Here is a 20769-nt window from a genome sequence, read left to right on the forward strand (position 1 = left end):
ACAGGCTGCCCAGGGCAGGGCTGCAGGCACCGGCCCTGCAAGTGTTCACAGCCCGTGGAGATGAGGCCTCAGTGCCATGGGTTAGGGGTGGCCTTGGCAGTGCTGGGGAATGGTTGGACTGGATGAGCTTGAAGCTCTTTTCCAATTGAGCTGATTCTATTATCTATAAAGCACCATGAGAGTTGCTGCAGCGTTCAATACTGGACACAGCCCACCTGCAGGCACAAACTCACCTTCCCCACTGCCCCACAAAGCCCACAAGCTCTGGGACCATGGCCTGATGCCCACATTCACCTCTTGGCCCATGCGAGGAGGTGCTGAGTCCCCCAGCCTGGCACGGCAGAGCTGCAGGAGGAAGCAGCAGCGCGAGTGTCCCACACCTCGCCCCATCCTGCCTCACCTGGCAGCGCCCATGGAGCAAAGGTCTCTGCTGGGACACAGGGAAAGCAGCATCGATGCCGCAAGGCTCTGCTCCATCCCTGGGCACACAGGGATAGGCACACAGGGCAGGCACACACGTTCTCCCACACCAGGGATAAAGGCAGTTTCCCTGTCCTGGCCAGCCCTGCAGGTCTCCTTTGGGATGCTCAAGGTCTGTCTGCTCCTTCCCCTGCTCTGTTTCCTTACCCACAGCAGGACCCTGGAAAACGGCTTCCTTTATCCCTGTTTAAACTCACAGGTCTGGTTCAGAGCCTGGTCAAGGCACTTGGCAAAGCCACAGTGGTGCTGGCTCGACCGGGAACACCGTTCAGGAAGCACTGCCCTTCCCGGTGGAATCTCAGCCGGATTGCCGTCCGGGACTGACTTTACCTAAGGGCAGCCCGCAGCAATGGGGAGTCCTGCCAGCCGTGGCTTACACACAACACCTTTCACTCACCCTTTGTGTAAACAGCCCTGCCCTGCTCCAAGCCGTAGAAGGCTCCACTTGGACCAAGCCTTTGTGCACAGGGTGCAAAGCACCCAGTGGCTGCCCCAGCATCCCAGCACAAACGCCATCAGGAAAGCAGAGCCTGCAGCAATGGTCCTTCAGTAACTCCCATCTACCTGCAGTGACAGGATGTGGGGGAGCAGGAGCACTTTGATGCTTCCCTCTCCAGCAGGAGGAGATTCTGGCTCTCAAGGGCTATAAAACACTTCCAGATGTTCCTGTCATCAATGACACCAAACCCTCACGCCCCTCATAAAGCTCTTACACATGGGGACGAACAGCACAGGACTTCCAGCACGGGCTTTGCCAGCCAGAGAGGTGTGAGGAAGGATTCCTCGGTCTCTGCTCAGTCCTTTCAGGAAGCCGCATTTCCTCCGAGGCTCACAGAAGGATTCTGAGGCCACAGAAGGAACCGAAGCGGTGCGGAGCAAACCAGGCACGGTCCAAGGCAGGCAGGCAGGGAGCTGCACTCAGGTGGAAAAGCCGCGGAGCAGCCTCCTCCCTTACCTGGAGCCCAGGCTCTGCCTCTTGCCCTGTTAAACTCACCCTGGCCTCATCCCATCGGCTCCCCCCATCCTCTCACCCCACCTCCCCCGTGGCCCGGCCGCCCCCAGGCTCCGCGCGGGGCGGTCCCGGGCTCGGCGCTCCCCGGGCTCCGGCAGCTCCGCTCCTCCTCCTGCTCCCGCCCGGGGCCGGGCAGCGGCAGCCGCACGCGGAAGCCGAATCCCTGCGGGCTCCAGGTGAGACCCGGGGCAGGGAGCGGCGGCTCCGCGGGACCCTGCGGCGCTCCCCGCGGCCAGGAGGGAGGCTCTGCTCCGCTCCGCCATGCAGGTAGGACACGGGACCCGCTCCTCCGGGGGGGCTGCAGCACCGCGGGGCCAGCCGGAGCCCGGGCACACGGGGCACAGCGGGCTCGGGCTCTGCCGCGCACCCGCTTTCAGCCTTTGGAGCGCTCTGAGCCCTACGGAGCCCCCGATCCTCTTCCCGGCGAGCGAACTCATTCCCACCATAACGGCGGTACGGGTGTGCGGTGCCAGCTCTGCCACCCCCTGTACACTGCCCCACGCAACACCCGAGGTGCCGCAGCGTCACCCATGGCCCCATGTGTTGGCACTAGAGTGCAGAGGTGCCAGAAGATGGTTTGGACCGAGACCGGGTCTTTAGGTTGTATAAAGCCAGGAAGAGGCACTTACAGCAGCGAGGTGACAGCCCCAGAGGCTTCAGGAGCCCCTCAAGTAAAGCAAGGGGAGAGGGGAGATGAGGTTTGTTTCTTTAGCTTGAAAAGACAAGGTGTGGGTTTCTCCTATTCAGAAAGGCAGGGAGACTCAAGAGTGCGTCAGCTCGTGAATGACCGCGTGTGTCAGCGACCTGCTCCATGAGACTGACACGTTTCTTGGGAAACGATGAGCTAAGCTGGAAGTGCTCTGAGCGCTCACAACGCACATCCTGAGACAAGAGGGATTTGATCATCCCGGTGTGGGTGACAGGAACCACCCAAACCCTCCCTGGTCCCCGGTTAGGAAATAAAACAAGGACAGGAGATGCCACCCGGGTGCATTGCCTGAGTTACTCACTCAGGTGAGTGTACGCCAGCCCAGGAGTGCCTGCTCCCCTTTCCCCGGATCCGACAACCCCGCACAGGGCAGGGGGTACCTGGTCTGTACCATGGGGGACAATGACCCCCTGATAGAGCAGGAGAGAAACCTGCTCCGGGGCAGGGAAACCCTCTTTAACACTGGAATCTCTGCTTCTCCTTGTGCGGGCTGCTTCTCCCACACCTTTGCACAGCACAATTCCAGCCCCAGGGCAGGAAAGAGGGAAAGGCCCCATCCTCAGTGATAACAGGGATTAGAGTCCAGGGTTTATCCAGCTCCAAGCAGGGGTGGCCCTGCCTGCACATGGAACCGACCCACCTGCCCCGTGCTGCGGAGTGAAGCCATCACCAGGCAGGGTCCTGGTCCCTGGGACAGGAGAGTGAATGGATGTGGGAGAATGAGGGACCCCGACCCCTGCTGCAGGGTTCAGCTGCCTCCAAGCCACATCCAGCCCCAGAGCAGGCTGGGCTCCTGCCCAAGCAGCCACGGTCCAAAGCTGCCTTTGCCCTGTGATGGATCCAACCTGCTTGCGATGCTGCTCTCCCATCACCAGGGGCTGCACATCCCACCCTGCACTTGTGCAGGGTTTACCGGTTACCTCGCAGAGCTGGGCACTGGGGGTGGCCTGTGCTAACCTGAAAACAACCCACAGATTCCTGCCCAATTCCAGCCCTGTGCACCAGGCACTAAATCCCATCACTGTGGGAACACAGAGGGATGCCAGGTCCTGCTATCCTAACATCCTTATCACCTACAGATCTGTACATGGGTGGCCCAAGCAGCATCCCAGTGCTGGGGATGGACTCTTCATCAGGGACTGTAGTGACAGGACAAGGGGTAACGGGTTCAAACTGAAACAGGGGAAGTTTAGATTGGATCTAAGGAAGAAATTCTTTACTGAGAGGGTGGTGAGGCACTGGAATGGGTTGCTCAGGGAGGTTGTGAATGCTCCATTCCTGGCAGTGTTCAAGGCCAGGTTGGATGAGGCCTTGGCTGCCATGGTTTAGTGTGAGGTGTCCCTGCCCATGGCAGGGGGGTTGGAACTGGATGATCTTAAGGTCCTTTCCAACCCTGACTATTCTATGAGTCTATGATTCTTGGGGTTTGACTGGAAAATCAGAATGCACCAGGTCCCTGATGGGATTAGAAATCAGGGATTGCTGCTGCAGGAACATGGAGAAGCAGGGCAGGAGCTGGCTGCATCAGGTCAGGGACCAGCAGGTTATGACTGGGAGTGCTGGTGAAGGAGGATGCTCTGGGGATGCTCTGCGGGCTCAGCCCCAGTGCCCTCAGGGAAGATCCCAAGGCACAAGCAGGGGCTGGCAGCTCCATCAGGGATCTGGGGATAATGTTCCAATAGCCCAGCCTGGCTGCACAAAGCCCCGTGGCTGGATACATCCCATTGTGAGCCTACCTTGGCAATCCCATCCGCCGCTCCCCATGAATGGGATGCACTGGTCAGGATGCTTCAGCTCCAGAGCAGGGAACCGTGCTGTAGGTGGTGGAGCTGGGGGTCACCTGAAAGAGAAGCTGATACCAGCAGGTCCATGCAGCCCATCTTGAGCTGCTGGGGTCAGCTGCAGCAGGGCAGTGGTGCCGAGGTGACCCCAGTGGCATTAGAACACCTTAAACCCCTTGTTCCCAAAGGGTGGGCTCCCCTCCGCACCGGCAGCCCCAGCAGGGAATCCCGGCAGGATGAGGCTGACAGGGACCAGCCAGGCAGGAATGGGATAGATCAGCACCAGCAGCAGAGCTGCAGCAATGGGGCAGAGCCCAGTGAGGCTCCCATCTGCCCCACTGTGCCCAGAGAGGGGCTCTGAGCCAGGCACATGGAGCTGCTGCACCCACCATGGGTTTACCCACCCGAGGAGACCAACGCAAGCCAAAGCCCAATTATCCCAACCCCAAAACCTGCTCAGGGCAGAGGATGCACTTTAACCCCCCACCACCCCCATCCTGACCCAGATCGGGTGCCTTTAGCAGTGAGGAGCTCTGGTTCCTGTTGAACAGCACCTCTGGGGGAGAGCAGCCCCCTTCCCTCTTCATCCCTGCCGTCTCCTTGAGGCTCTTTTGCTCTGGGTGATGCCTGGTCCTAGATCCTCATGGGAGGGCGCGTTTCATCCCTCCCCTCATCCCAGTCCCTGCTGCTCCCACGGCCTCATTCCCCAGTGAAAGCTCTGGAGCCAGATCTTACATCAGGGCACGGTTGCACCAGAGCTCGCAGCCGGATGAACTCGTCCGCCCGGCCCCGGTTCAGGTCACGGTGTCCTCGGTGGCCGCACTGACACTGACGATACCCCCATCCCCTGGCAGCTCCGTTCTGCTTCTGCGCTGCAGCCGGGTGCCCTCAGGAGCAGGAGCCCATCCGTGCGGCCGCATCGTGAGCCACAGAGAACTGCAAACACCCCCCCAAAATACTGGGTTTAAGACAGGATCCATTGCCCTGTTCCCAGCACGATCCACAGAGCGTGTCCTTACCAACCCCACTGCAGGCACTGGGATCTGGAGCCTGACGCACTCTTGCACATCCACTGAAGGGCTGGTTGGACCCATCCATCCCTTCTTGCCCAAGAGGGAGCTGTGGCTGCAGAACCAGACGTGATGAGATCACACCAGGGGAGGCAGGCACTGAGGACAGGGACAAAGCGGTCTGAAGCTGCTGTGTCCCAGCTCTGGGGGCCCACCGGGCCCAGGCCACCCAAGGGTGCTCAGTGCAGCATCCCTCAGCAGCGGGATGGGAAATCACAGCGGGCACTTTGCTCCATGCCCCCTCTGAGCCACACCACCGGGGTGCCTGAGCCTGCAGCAGCGAGGGGGAGCATTCGTGTTCACCCCTTTCTCTTTGGGGCCAGTAGCTCACAGGAGGTGCTCAGGCTGACCAAGCACCAGCAGCTCACCCTCCCCTCTGCCCCTTGGCCACAGACAGAGGCATCCACGGCATTTCCCATGGATTCGTTTCCTCCTGCTCTGCTGCAGCCTGAAGGGTCTCTCCCATCAGCACAACTGGATGTGTGATGTCCCGTCATCACAACGTAAAACTCCCTTTCCCACTCACACCAACACCCCGACAGTGCCTGGCTGACGGGAGCACCCCAATACAGGGCTGTGAAAGCCACTGCAGCAGGGACAGAGGGGCCAAGCGCTGACACTCTTCAGGTACAAACACTGGGGCATTGGGTGAAACAAGAAGGAGCAAAGTCCAGAGCAGAGGGAGGGTTTCTCCCATTCGGTTCCCTGACAGCAACAGTGCGCAGCAGACATTGGACGTGATGAGTCCAAGAGGAGGCCGAGCACTCATCCAGGATCCCCAGTACAGAGCCAGATTTGGCTCAGGAACACCCCAGACTGGAGACAGGAGCGTATGGGAGAAGGCTGCAGACAAACCTGCTCTCACCCCCTCCCTGGGCACCCGCAGGGAAGCAGCCGGCGGGTCTCCAGCTGACGCTGGGATGCAGATTCAGCTGCACGGGCTCTCTTCTGGTGCATCACAGCCTGGTCCTGATGCCCGCAGCAGGCTCTGCTCTGGGCATCCCGAGGTCACGCACACATCCGCAGGGAGAGGTTTGCTCCGTGCCCGGACACGGAGCCTGCTGAGACCTCCGCTGGGTTTCTCTTCCCAGGATGAGATCCTGCTGACTCCCTGGAGGGATTTTCCCGTGGAAGATGTGGAATCTTCCCCCTCCCTGGTGAGTTCTGCTCCCTCTGCACCCAGCGAGCTCAGCGCAGCCCAGAGGGGAGAGGGGCAGTGCCAAGGCAGCAGCTGCCTCTGTTTCCCCATCCCCATTCTCCTGCTCATTCCCCATCCCAGGGGCTTCATGATCCAGCCCCAAACCCCCGAGAGGCTGGAGCATAGAGAGCTCTCCCCTTGCCACCCCATTAATTCCCTGCTGGTTTCTATGGCAGGATGAAGAGAAGTGGGATTTTGTCCTGGTAAGCGACATCCATGAAGTGGGCAGCGAGAGGGAGATCAAGAGGAAGAAGTTCCTGGATGAGCTGAGCAAGAAGGGGTTCACCATCAAGGTGAGGAACAGGCACTTGGCTCTGTCACGGTACCTAGGATCCAAGCCTGGTTTGGGATCCTGCATCCCAGGAGATGGGAGAGACCCAAACCATTGAGCCCATCAGTGCTGGGAAAGGAACCGCTTGCCCAAGGGGCCCTTGCAGCTCTGCCCCATTCCCTGCTCTGCCCCATCCCTGCAGCTTCCTCCCATCCCTTCTCTCCCTGCCATTAGAAAATCGAGGACCAGAAGCTCTTCTATGGAGTCCGTGCCCCGAAGCTCCTCTTCCGGCAGTACCAGTGGCTCCTGAGGAACCCTGACAGCCGGCAGCAGAGCCCCGATAGCCACCACGACGTAGCAGTGACCACGAGGTGGGTGCTCACTGCCAGCACCATGTGCTTCCCTTTCCCCACACCAGCATTCCCCTTGAGCAGTGCCCGGCTTTCCATGCTCACAAAGCCACCTCCACATCCCACAGCCAAAGCTGCCAGTGCCCAACAGTCGGATTCCCATTGCTTCCCTGCTTCCTTCCCTGGATTTTGGTGCCCACCTTCTCCCTTCCCTCCCTGGTTTTCCAGGGCCCCACAACACAAGTAGTGCAAGTAGTGCACAAGTGCCCATATCCCCTGAGCAGCCTTTAACCACACTTCCTCCTTGCTCAGGATACGGATCGTGAACTTCATCCTGCAGAACACGGTGACGCCTGAACTCGGTAAGGGAATGGGGCTGGAGGGATGATGTTCGGAGGGATCTGCACAAGGCTCCTGCCCCATGGTGGGCACAAGCACCCCAGGGGGATGCAGAGGGGGAACAAAGCCAGGGTGCAGCTCAGACACAGAACTTGTGCTGCACCCGGAGGCTGGGACATCGGGAGAGCATGACCCAGCTTCAGCCCCTATTCCCTCTCCCCAAGCCCATCGCTGCTCCTGGTGTCCCTCCCTGGCACCCCGGGATGAGCACTCAGGGTGCTGGCTCTGAGCATTCACCCCAGTACAAGCAGGCTCTCGGGGCGCTGGCTCCCTGGCTCTGAGCCCTCCTGGCTCGCTCCCAGCCCAGCCCAGCACCGCCCGCGGCGCAGCACCACATCTGCAGGGATTAGCGCTGATCCCAGCCTCTCCCAGGCTCCCCGTCTGCTCCCCTCCGAGGCCCGGGGTGCTCCTGCCTGGCAGAGCAGAGCAGAGCCCCACTGACCCCCCCCGCTCTGCCTCCAGAGAAGCTGCGGGACCTGATCAAGAAGAAGGTTTTCGAGGCAGCGTTTCCCCTGCACGAGGTGAGGCCGAGCACGCGGGGATGGGGCACGGCCACGGGAGGTGCAGGAGCAAGAACCGGGGGGAACCTTTGGGTCAGCCAGGGCTGCATCTGGATGAGGGCACAACAGAGCTGCCAGCGGCAGCCTGGGCATCACAGAGCCATGGAATCAGTCAGGCTGGGAAAGCCCTTCAAGCTCATCCAGTCCAACCCTTACCCCAGCACTGCCAAGGCCACCCCTAACCCATGGCACTGAGGCCTCGTCTCCACGGTGTGTGAGCACTTGCAGGGCCGGTGCCTGCAGCCCTGCCCTGGGCAGCCTGTTCCAATGCCTGAGCACCCTCTGGGGCAGGAATTGTTCCTCAGCTCCATCCAAACCTGCCCTGGTGCAGCTTGAGGCCGTTTTGTTCCATCCCTTGCCCGGCTGTTGAGGTTCTCCTGATGTTCCTGTGTCCAACCAAGTTCTCTGCTCCCCAGAAAGGAGAGCTGAGCGAATTCCTGAACGAGAAATGGGCTCGCTGGAGAGTTATCTTCTGCCACCAGCCCATCGAGAAGATCAGGTAACGCAGCAGCAGAGGCACAGAGTGTCCCTCAACCAAAGGTCCCACCTGAAACCCAGGAGCTTTATGCCCTTTGCCAGGCTCCTGTTTCCCTTTGCATCATTAGCTTGAGCCTAGCTCTTCCCTCAAGCACTGGGCTCCTTCTAAAGCCTGAGAGCTCTTTGCCAGGGGCCATCCCTGTGGCACCAGCTCCATCTGCTCATCCTGCAGCATCAAACAGCCCCACAGACACAAGGGTTTAATGAGCTCGTTTGGTTTCCAACCACAATCAAAGGGAAGGTGAGGCAGGAGCAGAGCATCAGAGGCTGAACCTGGGGCCTCGGGCACGACAAGAGGCTCCCGGAGCCACGTTAGCACTGGGGGAAGAGCACGGCTCTTGTCTCAAAGGGGAAGGAGGCAGCAGCCGGTGGCTGGGGAAGGAGGACAGAGGCACTCGCACATCCCTGCGGTGTCAGTGGGCTGTGCAAGGGAGGGGAAGTGCTCAGCACCGCCTCTGAGTGCTGGTGGGAAGTGAACTCCCTGGAATAGAGGAGCGGAGGCAGAGCCATCAGCAGTTACCATCCTCCTCACCCATTCCGACCCGCACCAGAACTAACGGGATACTGCCTCCAGGAGGCAGGAACAGCATCGCAGGGGGGCTGAGTCGCCACAGCCCGCACCCCCTGCAAGCCTGGCATATCCAGAACTGCTCTGCAGGCACTGATTGCAGCTTGGTCCCTCATCATTCCCACCGCTCCGACCTGGCCCATATCGGTCCCACAGGCATCTCCCCTTCTCCTTCATGGAAAGGCAGGAGCAGCACCCATGGGACCATATCCCCTTCATATCAGTGAGAGCAGCTCCCCTGTGGCAGATTAACGGGGGGGGACGGGACAACACTGAAAAAGAAAGCAAAAGGGAAACAAAAGGTCACCGGGAGACTCCCAGCTCTTTTCCTTGCTGAAATCCCCTGGGAATGCTGCATAGAATCACAGAATAGTTCGGGTTGGAAAGGACCTTAAGACCATCCAGTTCCAACCCCCTGCATCCTGAAGCTCCTCTCCAGCCGGGCTGACTCTCCCCATCCCAAGCCGCACGCACAGGCATCGCCACACCTGGACCCTCACCCTTGGGGCTGTGAGCATCCCGTGGGATATCCCTTGGGGCTGTGAGCATCCCGTGGTCCCCGCTGTCCCCTCAGGTGGTACTTCGGGGAGAAGGTGGCTCTGTACTTCGCCTGGCTGGGCTGGTACACGTTCCTGCTGGGCATCGCTGCTGCCGCCGGGCTCCTGGTGTTCGTGGCGGGGATCACGGTGTTCAACTCCAGCCAGGTGAGGTAAGGCTCGGGAATGCCGGGCGCATCCCGCTGGGCTCCGGGCCGCTGGCGCCCCCTTTGCTCCCCTCTGCCCCTTCCTCTCGTTGCAGCAAGGAGATCTGCGAGGCCAACGACACCATCATGTGCCCGCTCTGCGACCAGCACTGCCCCTTCTGGCGCCTCTCCGACACCTGCACCTACGCCAGGGTACGCAGCCCCTTCCAAAGGCAGCCCCTTCCCTCCCGAGGCAGGCTGTCCCCTTCCTTTCCCTTCCCTTCTTTTTCCTTCCTTTCACTTCCTTTCCCTTCCCTCCCCAAGGCGGGAATGGGAAGGGCACAGGATGGGAAATGCTCCCAGCTCGTGCTGCCCCAAACCACCAGAAACTAAACCCACCCCAACAAACCGACTACAACACACAGGAAACCTCCACTAACCCCTGTAATGAGGAGGAGGAGTAGGCAGATCATGGTCTCCATCATCAACAAAGTCCCACCGTCCATCCCCTTCCTGCAGATCACCCTCCCTCCTGCAGCACCTCTGCCTGCCTTGAGGGGATCAGGGTGGCGAGAGACCCCCCCTAGCCCCGAGGTACCCCAGCCCCTGCACCCATCACCATGTTCCTGGCTCTTCCCCAGGTCACCCACATGATCGACAACGAGGGGACAGTCCTGTTTGCCATGTTCATGGCCATCTGGGGTAGGTGCCTGCAACTTGGTGCCAAGCGCACACCGCAGGAAAGAAGGAGCAACCTCATGTGGCTTAGGGGGAGGAAGAGGGGATACCAATGCAGCTCCACCAATGCAGCTTCACCAAGCAGCAGCTTTCACATTCACTTCTAGGGCCATGCCCTCCCCTTCCAGACAAGGCAAGCGCACAGAATCACCTCCCCAGCTTCCCTTACCTGTCCTGCCTGAAAGCTTTGCCCCCTTCATTCAGCACAGCCTACACCAAAGCCCCAGCAACCCTCTCATGGCCTTTATAAGGCTTTATGAGCAGGTGTTATGGGGCAGCTGCAGGGAGGAGGGGCCACCAGACCCTCATCAGCCTCCCCAGGCTGCTCCATCATCTCTCAGCTGTGCTGGAACGAGCTCAGCAGATCCCTGTGCTCTGAGCTGATGTGAACCAGAGAGTGGTTTAGGTTGGAGGGGACCCTAGAGATCATCCATCACCCTATCAGCTACACATCCCATTTGCTTTACTACAGCAGTTACAAGCAACACCGTAGGTGTAGGCATTGGCTTTTCACCTTCACACCCATGGTCTGAGCACCGTGGATGGGGTCTGTGTGCTGCTGTGGGCTGGTTTACACAGGGATGAGCTCAGGGAGGTTACTCCACATGACAAGGGGGGTGTAAAGGGGCTTACAGAGGCACAGCTCAGGATATGAAGCCTGAACACCATCATGGCCTGTTCCACTCGACGGGTATTGTCCATTAACCCAGACATGTGTGCTTGGCACCATGCAAAGTGCTCACCGGGTTTATGCGCAGTGCCTGCAGACACTGGGGCTGGTGACATCTCACCCACCTCCATCCCCACCCCACACGGTGCCGCGTGTCCAGGTCCCGTTAGGGGGTAACACGATGTCCACCCCGCAGAGGGGTGACTCCAGAGCCACCCCAGTGTCACCGCACTCCCTCCTTGCCCCACAGCCACCGTGTTCCTGGAGCTCTGGAAGAGGCAGAGAGCCAGAGTGGTCACCGACTGGGACCTGTACCGCTGGGATGAGGAGGAGGTGAGGATGCGTCTCTCCTGCTTCCAGCTTCCCTCCTGCTGGAGCTATGGAAAAGCCCCATCACAGGGACCCTTTGCCCAGCTCCATTCTCTGTAGACATGAACATCTAACAGAGACACAAACAGCAAAGCCAGCATCTGACAGCCCTGGGACAGACAGAGCCCTGCAGAGGGCTGAGCAGATGGCAGCCACCTCACTTGCACAAGGGCTTGGACTCATCCAGTTCTGGCCTCACTGCCTGGGTTGGGCGTCCATTGTCCACCCCTGTCCTCCTCTGGTGCTGCTCATCCCACAACCACCCCTTCACATCCCAGCACCCGGGCTCTGCTCTGCTGGCTCCATCCCCATGCTCTGTCCTGGTTTTGTGTTGAAGGAGGAGCTGGCCCTGGAGCTGATCAATAACCTGCAGCACGAGCCCCGGCAGTACGAGCACTCCTACTTCCGCAGCACCATCATCCTCCTCCTGGTTCTGGTGATGGTACGTGCCCGGGGACACAGGAGACCTGGCTTTAGGGCACATGGGCTTTCCTCCTTCCTGCCCCACTCTGCTGCAAGAGCAGCACCTCAGTGTCCTATGCCTGGCCCTGGCACAGGGTGCCCAGAGAAGCTGTGGCTGCCCCATCCCTGGCAGTGTTCAAGGCCAGGTTGGACACAGGGGCTTGGAGCAAGCTGCTCCAGTGGAAGGGGTCCCTGCCCGTGGCAGGGGTTGGAGCTGGAGGAGCTTTAAGGTCCCTTTCAACCCAAACCAGTCCATGATATAGGTATGATTTGAGGCCATGTCCAGATGAGCTCTGTGAAGGAGGAAGCCAGGGTTGAAGGGCTGGTGGTGCTCAGGGGCTGATGGAACTCAGGCACTGGTGATGCTCAGGGTGCTGATGGAGCTCAGGCACTGGTGATGCTCAGGGTGCTGATGGAGCTCAGGTACTGGTGATGCTCAGGGTGCTGATGGAGCTCAGGTACTGGTGGTGCTCAGGGTGCTGATGGAGCTCAGGTACTGGTGATGCTCAGGGGGCTGATGGAGCTCAGGTACTGGTGATGCTCAGGGGGCTGATGGAGCTCAGGTACTGGTGATGCTCAGGGGGCTGATGGAGCTCAGGTACTGGTGATGCTCAGGGTGCTGATGGAGCTCAGGTACTGGTGATGCTCAGGGTGCTGATGGAGCTCAGGTACTGGTGATGCTCAGGGGGCTGATGGAGCTCAGGTACTGGTGATGCTCAGGGGGCTGATGGAGCTCAGGTACTGGTGATGCTCAGGGGGCTGATGGAGCTCAGGTACTGGTGATGCTCAGGGGGCTGATGGAGCTCAGGTACTGGTGATGCTTAGGGTGCTGATGGAGCTCAGGTACTGGTGATGCTCAGGGTGCTGATGGAGCTCAGGTACTGGTGATGCTCAGGGGGCTGATGGAGCTCAGGTACTGGTGATGCTCAGGGGGCTGATGGAGCTCAGGTACTGGTGATGCTCAGGGTGCTGATGGAGCTCAGGCACTGGTGATGCTCAGGGGGCTGATGGAGCTCAGGTACTGGTGATGCTCAGGGTGCTGATGGAGCTCAGGCACTGGTGATGCTCAGGGGGCTGATGGAGCTCAGGTACTGGTGATGCTCAGGGTGCTGATGGAGCTCAGGTACTGGTGATGCTCAGGGGGCTGATGGAGCTCAGGTACTGGTGATGCTCAGGGGGCTGATGGAGCTCAGGTACTGGTGATGCTCAGGGGGCTGATGGAGCTCAGGTACTGGTGGTGCTCAGGGGGCTGATGGAGCTCAGGCACTGGTGATGCTCAGGGGGCTGGGACACATTCTCTCTGCACAGATCGCGGTGCTGGTCGGCATCACGCACGCCCTCGTCATCTACCGGGTGGTGGCAACAGCGCTGTTCACGCAGAGCAGCTCCGAGTTCCTGAGCGAGCAGGCCAACACGGTGGCCGTGATGACGGGGGCCGTGCTGCACTACCTCACCATCGTCATCATGAGCAAGGTGCGGAGCGGGACACGGGCAGCGGGGCTGCTCCTCGCTCTTCCACCATCAACCCTCCCTTTTCCTGCAGGTCAACAGGCGCGTGGCACTCTTCCTCTGTGACCTGGGTAAGGCTCAGCGTAGCATCCCTTGGTCCCCGCATGCAGCCAGGCTCCTGTCCCCTTCCTTTCCTCCATCCCAAAGCATCCACTGGGCAGCTCCTGCACCCATTTGGGGCCAGCAGCCCCATGTGCTGCAGGGGGCTGTCCCATGGCCACATCATGCTTTGGGGGCAGTCACCCTATGGGGCCAAGAGCCAGCAGGAGCAGGAAGCCACCACGGCTGCAGGAGCGCTCAGTGCGGTGTCCTCCCAGCTGAAGGGCCCCTTCTCCCCCAGTCATGGCCCAATGGAGCTGGGCTCAGCTCCACCACAGGGCTCAGCTGAAGGCAGGGAGGGCTCCACAAGGGACAGGGACTCTTCCAACCCTCAAAGAGCTGCTGTGGCACCCAAGGGGCAGCCAGGACAAGGTCCCCCCATGCTGCGACCAAGTCCCTGTGCTTTGCTCCCTCATGCAGAGAAACCCCGGACCTTCTCCCAGCGGGAGAACACCTTCACCGTGAAGATCTTCACCTTCCAGTTCTTCACAAACTTCTCCTCGCTCATCTACATCGCCTTCTTCCTGGGGCGGTGAGTGAGGCCTGGGCTGCAGAGGGACAGCCCGGTCCCTCCACGGGCACAGGGACCCCATACGGGACCTCAGAAGGGCCAGGGTGGGCATGGGAGTGTGGGAAGCCCCTCAAGTCTGTATCAGAGCCTGGGGATGATGTCCCCATCGTCAGTGCTGGGGCTCAGCAGACGTTGCTCTTCCTTCCTTGCCCAGGATCAACGGGCACCCAGGGAACTACGTGCGCATCGCTGGCAAGTGGAGGCTGGAGGAGGTGATGCTCTGACCCTCACCACAGCTCCTGCCCCACTGCCCAGCGAGGCAATGGGGACCTCAGCTCCTGCCTGGCCGCAGCCCGCAGGCACAGCTCCTCTCCTCTCACCCTCGCAGTGCCACCCCAGCGGCTGCATCACCGACCTCTTCATCCAGATGGCCATCATCATGCTGCTCAAGCAGACCATCAGCAACGTGATGGAGTTCCTCAACCCGTGAGCCCTCTTCCAGCCCGCGCAGTGCTCCCTGCTGCTCCGGGCAGCTCCTACAGGGAGTAACCCTGGTCTCTGGGAAGGGGCTCCCTCCTTCCCTCCCAGCCCCGCTGTGCTGCAGGCAGCACAAAGCTTTCCCTCCCTTGCAGCTGGATATGCTACCAGCTACGCAGGAAGCGGCTGCGGCGCCCCAAGAAGAGGAGGATGATGTTAGGGGAGGAAGAGGAGGCCGAGGACCCCTGCAAGAGGCAGTGGCTGAGCAACTACGAGCTCAATGAGGTCAACATCTTCAGCCTGTTTGATGAGTTCCTGGAGATGGGTACGTGGAGCAGGGGGTCAAGGAGGAGGGATGCGGGTGCAGAACCACGTGTCCCCCTTGCCTGGAGAGAGCCTGATGATGGGGAGCCTAAACATAGACAAGGGAAAGCTCTGAGACGAGCTCCACCAGCCCTGGCTCACCAAGATCACCCCCAGATGAGAGAGCAGGCAATGGCCTGGCCTTGGGCCCCTGCTCGGACCCTGCTCTCCTCCTGCAGTGCCAAGCGAGTGGCTGTGACCCCAAGCTCAACCTGTGCTCAGTGGGACCCCCACAGATCCCCCTCTCCAACAGCCCTGTCGGAGGTGGGGGTCCCCAAGACAGGTCTATATCCCCCTTTCACCCCTGCAAAGCCCCTCTGGCACAAGCCACCAGGCAGGACAAACCCTATGGGATGTCTATGGTGTGGCGGCTGCACACCAGCACCCCACTGCCCCTCACAGTGATCCAGTACAGCTTCACCACCATCTTCGTCGCCGCCTTTCCCCTCGCCCCACTGCTGGCCTTCTGCAACAACCTCTTAGAGATCCACCTGGATGCCATCAAGATGATGCGGCTGCACCGGCGCATGGTGCCCAGGAAGGCCAACGACATCGGTGAGACAGAGCACAAGGAGCCCCCTCCTTCCTGCACCACTGCTGGTGCCAATGGTGCCAGTGTGAAGCCTTTTCCGCAGCATGAAGCCCATGAGCATCCCTTCATCATCCCTTCTCCTGTCCCTACAGTCCCTGCAGACCTTTAACAGTGGCTGTGAGCTGTCCCAGGGCCTCACTGACCGCTTCTCTCCCGCAGGAATCTGGCTGCTGGTCCTGGAGGCCATCGGCATCCTGGCTGTCATCGGGAATGGGCTGGTGATCGCCATCACCTCCGACTTCATCCCCGTGCTGGTCTACAAGTACATGTACAGCCCCTGCGTGACTGAGAACAGCACTGGTGTGGAGTGAGTGCTGCCCATCAGCCCTGCCTACTGCAGCCCTGTTTGCAGTGTCCCTGCATCCCTCAGTGTCATCAACACAGGGGTAGGAGGCAGTTGAGCCTTTCCCCACACCAGGATAGGGGGAAAGGGAGCAGGGGAGTGTTTCCCTGCTGGCACTTTCTTCAGCATCCCAACCAGCCTCTTGCTCACAGCACCCCTCTGGTGGGTAAACTGGAAAGAGCATCACATAAGGACTGGGTGCCTGCATGTGCCCTCTCCTCTGTCCTCCAAGCCTTTACTCACTGGCCAAGTCCATCAAACTGGACAGAAGCCTCAGATACATTAATTTCCTGAGGCTTTGTGAAAACGGGCAGCCAGGGAGGGAGAGCCTCAGATGGGTGCTGGCTCCCCAGAACGGAAGGCTACAACCCATGCTCAACCACACTACCAGCCACCCGAGAACCCCCACAGCAGGGAACCCACAGAAAGGAGAGCAGCAGCCAGACAGGCTCTGCAGCAATCAGAGACCCCTGTGTGCTGGAGAAGACACAGGAGCTGTGGGTTGGGGCTCACCACAGCCCCTGAGGCAGCCACGGACCCACAGCCACCGTGTCCCCCCACAGCTGCTCCACCGGTTACATCAACCACAGCCTGTCCACCTTCCGCGTCCAGGACTTTGAGTTCTACACAAAGCTGCCTCAGATGCCACCAGGCATTGTCACCAACATCACAGAGTGCAGGTAACAGCAGCCCATAGCCATCGCCCAGCAGCATTCCCGAGCCCCTCACTGGGACACCCAGCCTGGAGCCAGGGAACAGGCGGTGGTGGGGAGGGCTCGGAGGCAGCTCCTCTCGGGTCCCATGGAGGAGCCGAGGCAGGATGCAGGGCACGGGGGGGCCCTGTGCCAGCACCCACGGGGCTGTGCTGCAGGTACCGGGACTACAGGAATGCCGATGACTACAGCTACACGGCGCAGTTCTGGCACATCTTCGCGGCCCGGCTCGCCTTCCTCATCCTCTTTGAGGTGAGCACCCGGGGAGGAGGCTGGGGTGAATGGGGAGGATGGTGACAGGGGAAGGAGCTGGGCCCGGGGAGCTCCTCACTGCCCCTTGCTCTGTGCAGCACGTGGCTCTGTGCGTGAAGCTCATTGCAGCCTGGTACATCCCCGACGTCCCCCTGTCAGTCAAGAACACGTTCCTGGGCAGAAAACACAGCGACCTCCGTAAGGAGCTCAGGTGGGTGATGTCCAGGGTCCACACAGGGCCCAGCCTCCAGCAGATCAGGTCCATGCACTCCAGAGCCCCACAACAGGGGGTCACTCGCCACCACAGGCACGGTGGGGCTGCTCCTGCCCCTGGGGCAGCTCCATCACCTTTCTCAGCCCCCAGACCAGCCTCTGCTACAGCAGAACAGGCTCTTTCTAAGATGAGGTGCATTACTTATAGCTGAGAATCCCTCTCTCTCTGGGCCCGTGGCTTCACTCACTAGCTCAGTTGCCTGGTTTTAGGCACTCAAGGCCAGTGAAATGAGTCCCATGATAAGTGTTCACCATTTAGTGCTCACCAGAGGAAGGGGCTGCTTCACTTGGGCTTTTTCTTCAGATAAAGGAAAGCTCCAAGTTAAAACAAGACACAGTTTTGACCAAATTTTCTATTTAAACTTTAAAAATCCCCACATGAAGTCTTTCAGCTGGAAACAGAACTGATGCAGCCAAGAGCCACAGGCTGGGCCACCCTGGTGCTGCTGTCCCTCGCGGGCTGAGCCCTGCTCATGGTCACCAGTTCCCTGCTACCACCACAAAGGGCAGGCACAAGCAGAGCTGAGTGTTCAGGGAGCACCATGCTCCCACTGTTCCGCCTTCAGTCCCTGCCTTCCCCTTGCTGAAGGAATTTCCCCCAAGCAGGGCTTCTCTCCACAGTGTGTCACTCCTTCTCCATTTATTTCTGGCAACCACCCTGTTCCCACAATCCCCATTGCTTCCCGGTCACCCGGTTCCCTTCCACAACTCTCTCCTTTCCCCCAGCATGATGGAGTACTCCACCGAGGTGTAGCCTCTGCTCACTGAGGAGAAACACGGATTGAGCCCCCTCCCAGCCCGGCAGTGCCGTGGGTGCGGAGGAACCACCGCAGCAGCGCAACGGGCCACGTGTCCCAGCTGTGACCGGCCTTGGACTTGAGCTGGGAAGTGACAATGTGATGGTGGCTTCACAGGAGCAGGATGATTTCTGCCTCCACACGGAGGAAGGCAGTTGTGGCAGAGCAGGAAGCTGGCTGAGAAGCTGGGACCATCCATGGGGCAGCATCCAGCGGCTGCAAGCGAGTGCTGTTGGGCTTCCTCATCAACACTGCCTCAATGTGCAGCGCAGGAAGGGCATTTACCTCGCTCCAGGTTCCCTCTCCAGCTCTTCTTTTGCACTTTGGACCCTGCTTCCTCTGCCTCCCGTGACCTCTGGCTGTTGCACCACCGAGACACTCGAGTCTTTCCTTCTTCACCACAGCCAGCACCATCCTCCTCTCGACATGGCCACCACGAGGCTGCAGCTCCAACCTCCTGGTTTCCTGGATGCTGGAAAACCAAAGTTGTTCTCCTGACTGAGCTTTGCTCTGTGCTCGGCCGCGTCCCTGTGCCTGCCCCAAGCACCCCACAGTTGTTCCTGGCTCAACTACCATGACCAAAGCAGGAAATAAAGCTAACACCCATGTGGAGACAGCAGCCAGGGCTTCAGCTGTGCTCACACTGGGGTCATCCCAGCCCCCTCCTTTGCCACCCACAGAAACTACCCCCAAAACTGCTTCTGTCTTAATGTGGATAATCAAAAGATGGTGGAGCTGAAGCTCCCGAAGGCCACCCATAGCTGTGGGTGACCTCATAGTGTGGGTGCTGCCTGGTGAGAGGCTTAAAAGGAGTTGGTGCTGTGGCCATGCACAGTGGGAAACCGCCTGTTAAATGTGCTGGGGTGACAGAAACACTGAACTGCACAGGCAGGGCTTTTGAGGGCTCTCCTGCTCCAAACCACGACCTGCCAGCCTGAACCCAACATTCCTCCACCTCCTCCCTGTCTGCAGCAGGGAGCAGGGGCTAGAGCCAGGCTGGACCCGTGGCACAGCAGCACTGCAGCCTGTCTCACCCATGTGCATTCCCAGCCTCCAGCTTTGCTCTCTGCCAGGTCTGCCTTTAGCACCTCACTTCCTGACTCCAGGCAGTTATTTGTGCTTAAGGAACAAAGTCTCTGCTCGCTGCTGTCCAGGAATGATAAAGAGCTGCCCAGGAAGGATAACGTGTCCTCAGATATGTGACTTCACTCATTGCGAGTGTAGGAATAGCCCTTTGATGCCCCTGAGATTCCCCTCCCCTTAGGTCAGGCCTGCATAGCCTCGCTAAATCAGGTTTGCAAGCGTCTGGGGAAAAAGCTTTTCTCTTAAATGTCCCTAATTCCAGTTAAAGAGGAGGCAGCAGCATGGGCTGGGTGACCTCAGCTCCATTTCCAGCTTCCTTATGGTCCTTGTAAACTGGAGGACAAATCCACCAAAGCCTCTCAAAGCTTTAGAGTCCTCTTTCTTAATAAGAACTGGAAAACGTAACTGCTTTGTCAGTTTAACCCCGAGCTCCACCCTTCCATCCCCTCCTCTATAAAATGCCAAGAGGTACCTCCCTGTGCCAGAGGGGAATTCTGGGATAAACTGAATGCAATGTGGGTGCCACAGCATGGCCGTGTGTGTGCATGCACATGTAACAGCAGTGACAGCCACCTGCGAGCTCAGGAAGACACAGATAAGCAACCATCAGCACCACAGGTCAGGAACAAGTACTTCATTAGGGCTGATTTGCCTTGTCCTGTAATTAAGAGTCCTCAGCAGCCCCGAGAGAGGAGCAGGGATCGTGACTCAGGGTCTGTTACTAAGCAGCTCCCCACCCCGCAGCAGTATTCTCATTTCTGGGCCTTGGAAGCAAACCCTGGCTTCATATCAATGGCCTTGGAACACAGTCACCTGGCAGCTCTAAAGAGCTTTCATGTCATTAGCTTCAAGCTGTCAAATGCATCAGGAACTGCCTGTTAATGAGCTCACACTGTAATTCTCACTCACCCAGTGGCTCACAGGGAGCATCTTGTGCTGCAGCAATGCAGGAGGAGGCAGGACAGGGGCTGCAGGACACAGCCTCAGCTCAGGAGGCTTCAGTGGAGGGTTCAGATGCAGAGCTGGGACTCTCCATGTGGCTCTCCCAGCAGTGATGTGCCTGAGAACTGCAGAGAAAGGCACCGGCGTTAACTCAGCCTCAAACCTTCACTCCCAAGAGCATGGAAAGCCACTTGGGATCTGGCACGGAACTGACACCAGCCCCGCTCCCCGCCCTCATTTCAGTCCTGTGACCAAAACCACCTCCACTCCTCGACTGTAACTTACCCACACGAGTAACTCTGATGGCCAAGCAAGGCCTCATCAGCTGCCATTCTGCCGCCAAACCCTCTCATTCCCAGGACTTGGGCTTGTTCCCTGTGATTATCCCACGAACCCGTTTACACCGGCTCCCGCAGCGTGGCCGTGGTGCTGTGACAACAGAGCAGCCCCCCTGGAAGCGCAGGGCATGGACCAAGGGGCCATTCCCACAGCACCAGCGCTCCAACGGGATTCTCTCAGTACCTTACCCCCAAACAAGGCCAACAGCACCGATATTCCACATAATCCCCAGTAAGGACTGGGAACTGGGGGTGTTTTACCAGGTGAACAGGTCCATAGACCTACCTGTAACCTGTACCTATCTGTGTACATACACGTTCACTTCACCAGGGCAGCGGGCCCCATCCAGACTCGCCTCCATCCCCCAGCACGGAAGCTTCCCCCCGGTGGTGTGGGGGAACCCGGAGCCGCACTGACCCCACCACCGCCGTTACCCAGCCGCACTGTCCCCCGTTACACCCCGCTTCCCCGCCCTCCGCGGAGACCGCCGCCATTTTGGCTTGGCGCGGGGCACGCTGGGAGCGGTAGTGCCGCTGCTGCTGCCACAGAGGGCCCTCAGGGGCGGCGGGACTACAACTCCCGGCGTGCACCGCGCGGGCCGCTTCCGGCGAGCTGTTGCC

General features: G+C 59.6%; 1 protein-coding gene across 1 annotated transcript; it reads left to right on the forward strand.

The window, feature by feature from the left end:
* Nucleotides 1-1753: 1753 nt before the first annotated feature.
* On the forward strand, nucleotides 1754-17742 carry ANO9 (anoctamin 9; the record flags this gene model as incomplete). Its single annotated transcript, XM_080618394.1, has 27 exons — nucleotides 1754-1945; nucleotides 2046-2163; nucleotides 4171-4299; nucleotides 4662-4903; nucleotides 6144-6209; nucleotides 6427-6543; nucleotides 6756-6892; nucleotides 7184-7233; nucleotides 7733-7791; nucleotides 8247-8329; nucleotides 9510-9644; nucleotides 9734-9830; nucleotides 10259-10319; nucleotides 11276-11358; nucleotides 11732-11836; nucleotides 13165-13329; nucleotides 13400-13436; nucleotides 13885-13996; nucleotides 14190-14247; nucleotides 14364-14461; nucleotides 14608-14777; nucleotides 15218-15370; nucleotides 15567-15714; nucleotides 16314-16430; nucleotides 16622-16715; nucleotides 16814-16926; nucleotides 17715-17742. The coding sequence occupies 27 exons, from the start codon at nucleotides 1754-1756 to the stop codon at nucleotides 17740-17742; spliced, it is 2967 nt and encodes a 988-aa protein (XP_080474520.1).
* Nucleotides 17743-20769: the final 3027 nt, after the last annotated feature.

Source organism: Psittacula echo (assembly GCF_963264785.1).
Source record: "Psittacula echo genome assembly, chromosome: 5".
NCBI lineage: Eukaryota > Metazoa > Chordata > Aves > Psittaciformes > Psittacidae > Psittacula > Psittacula echo.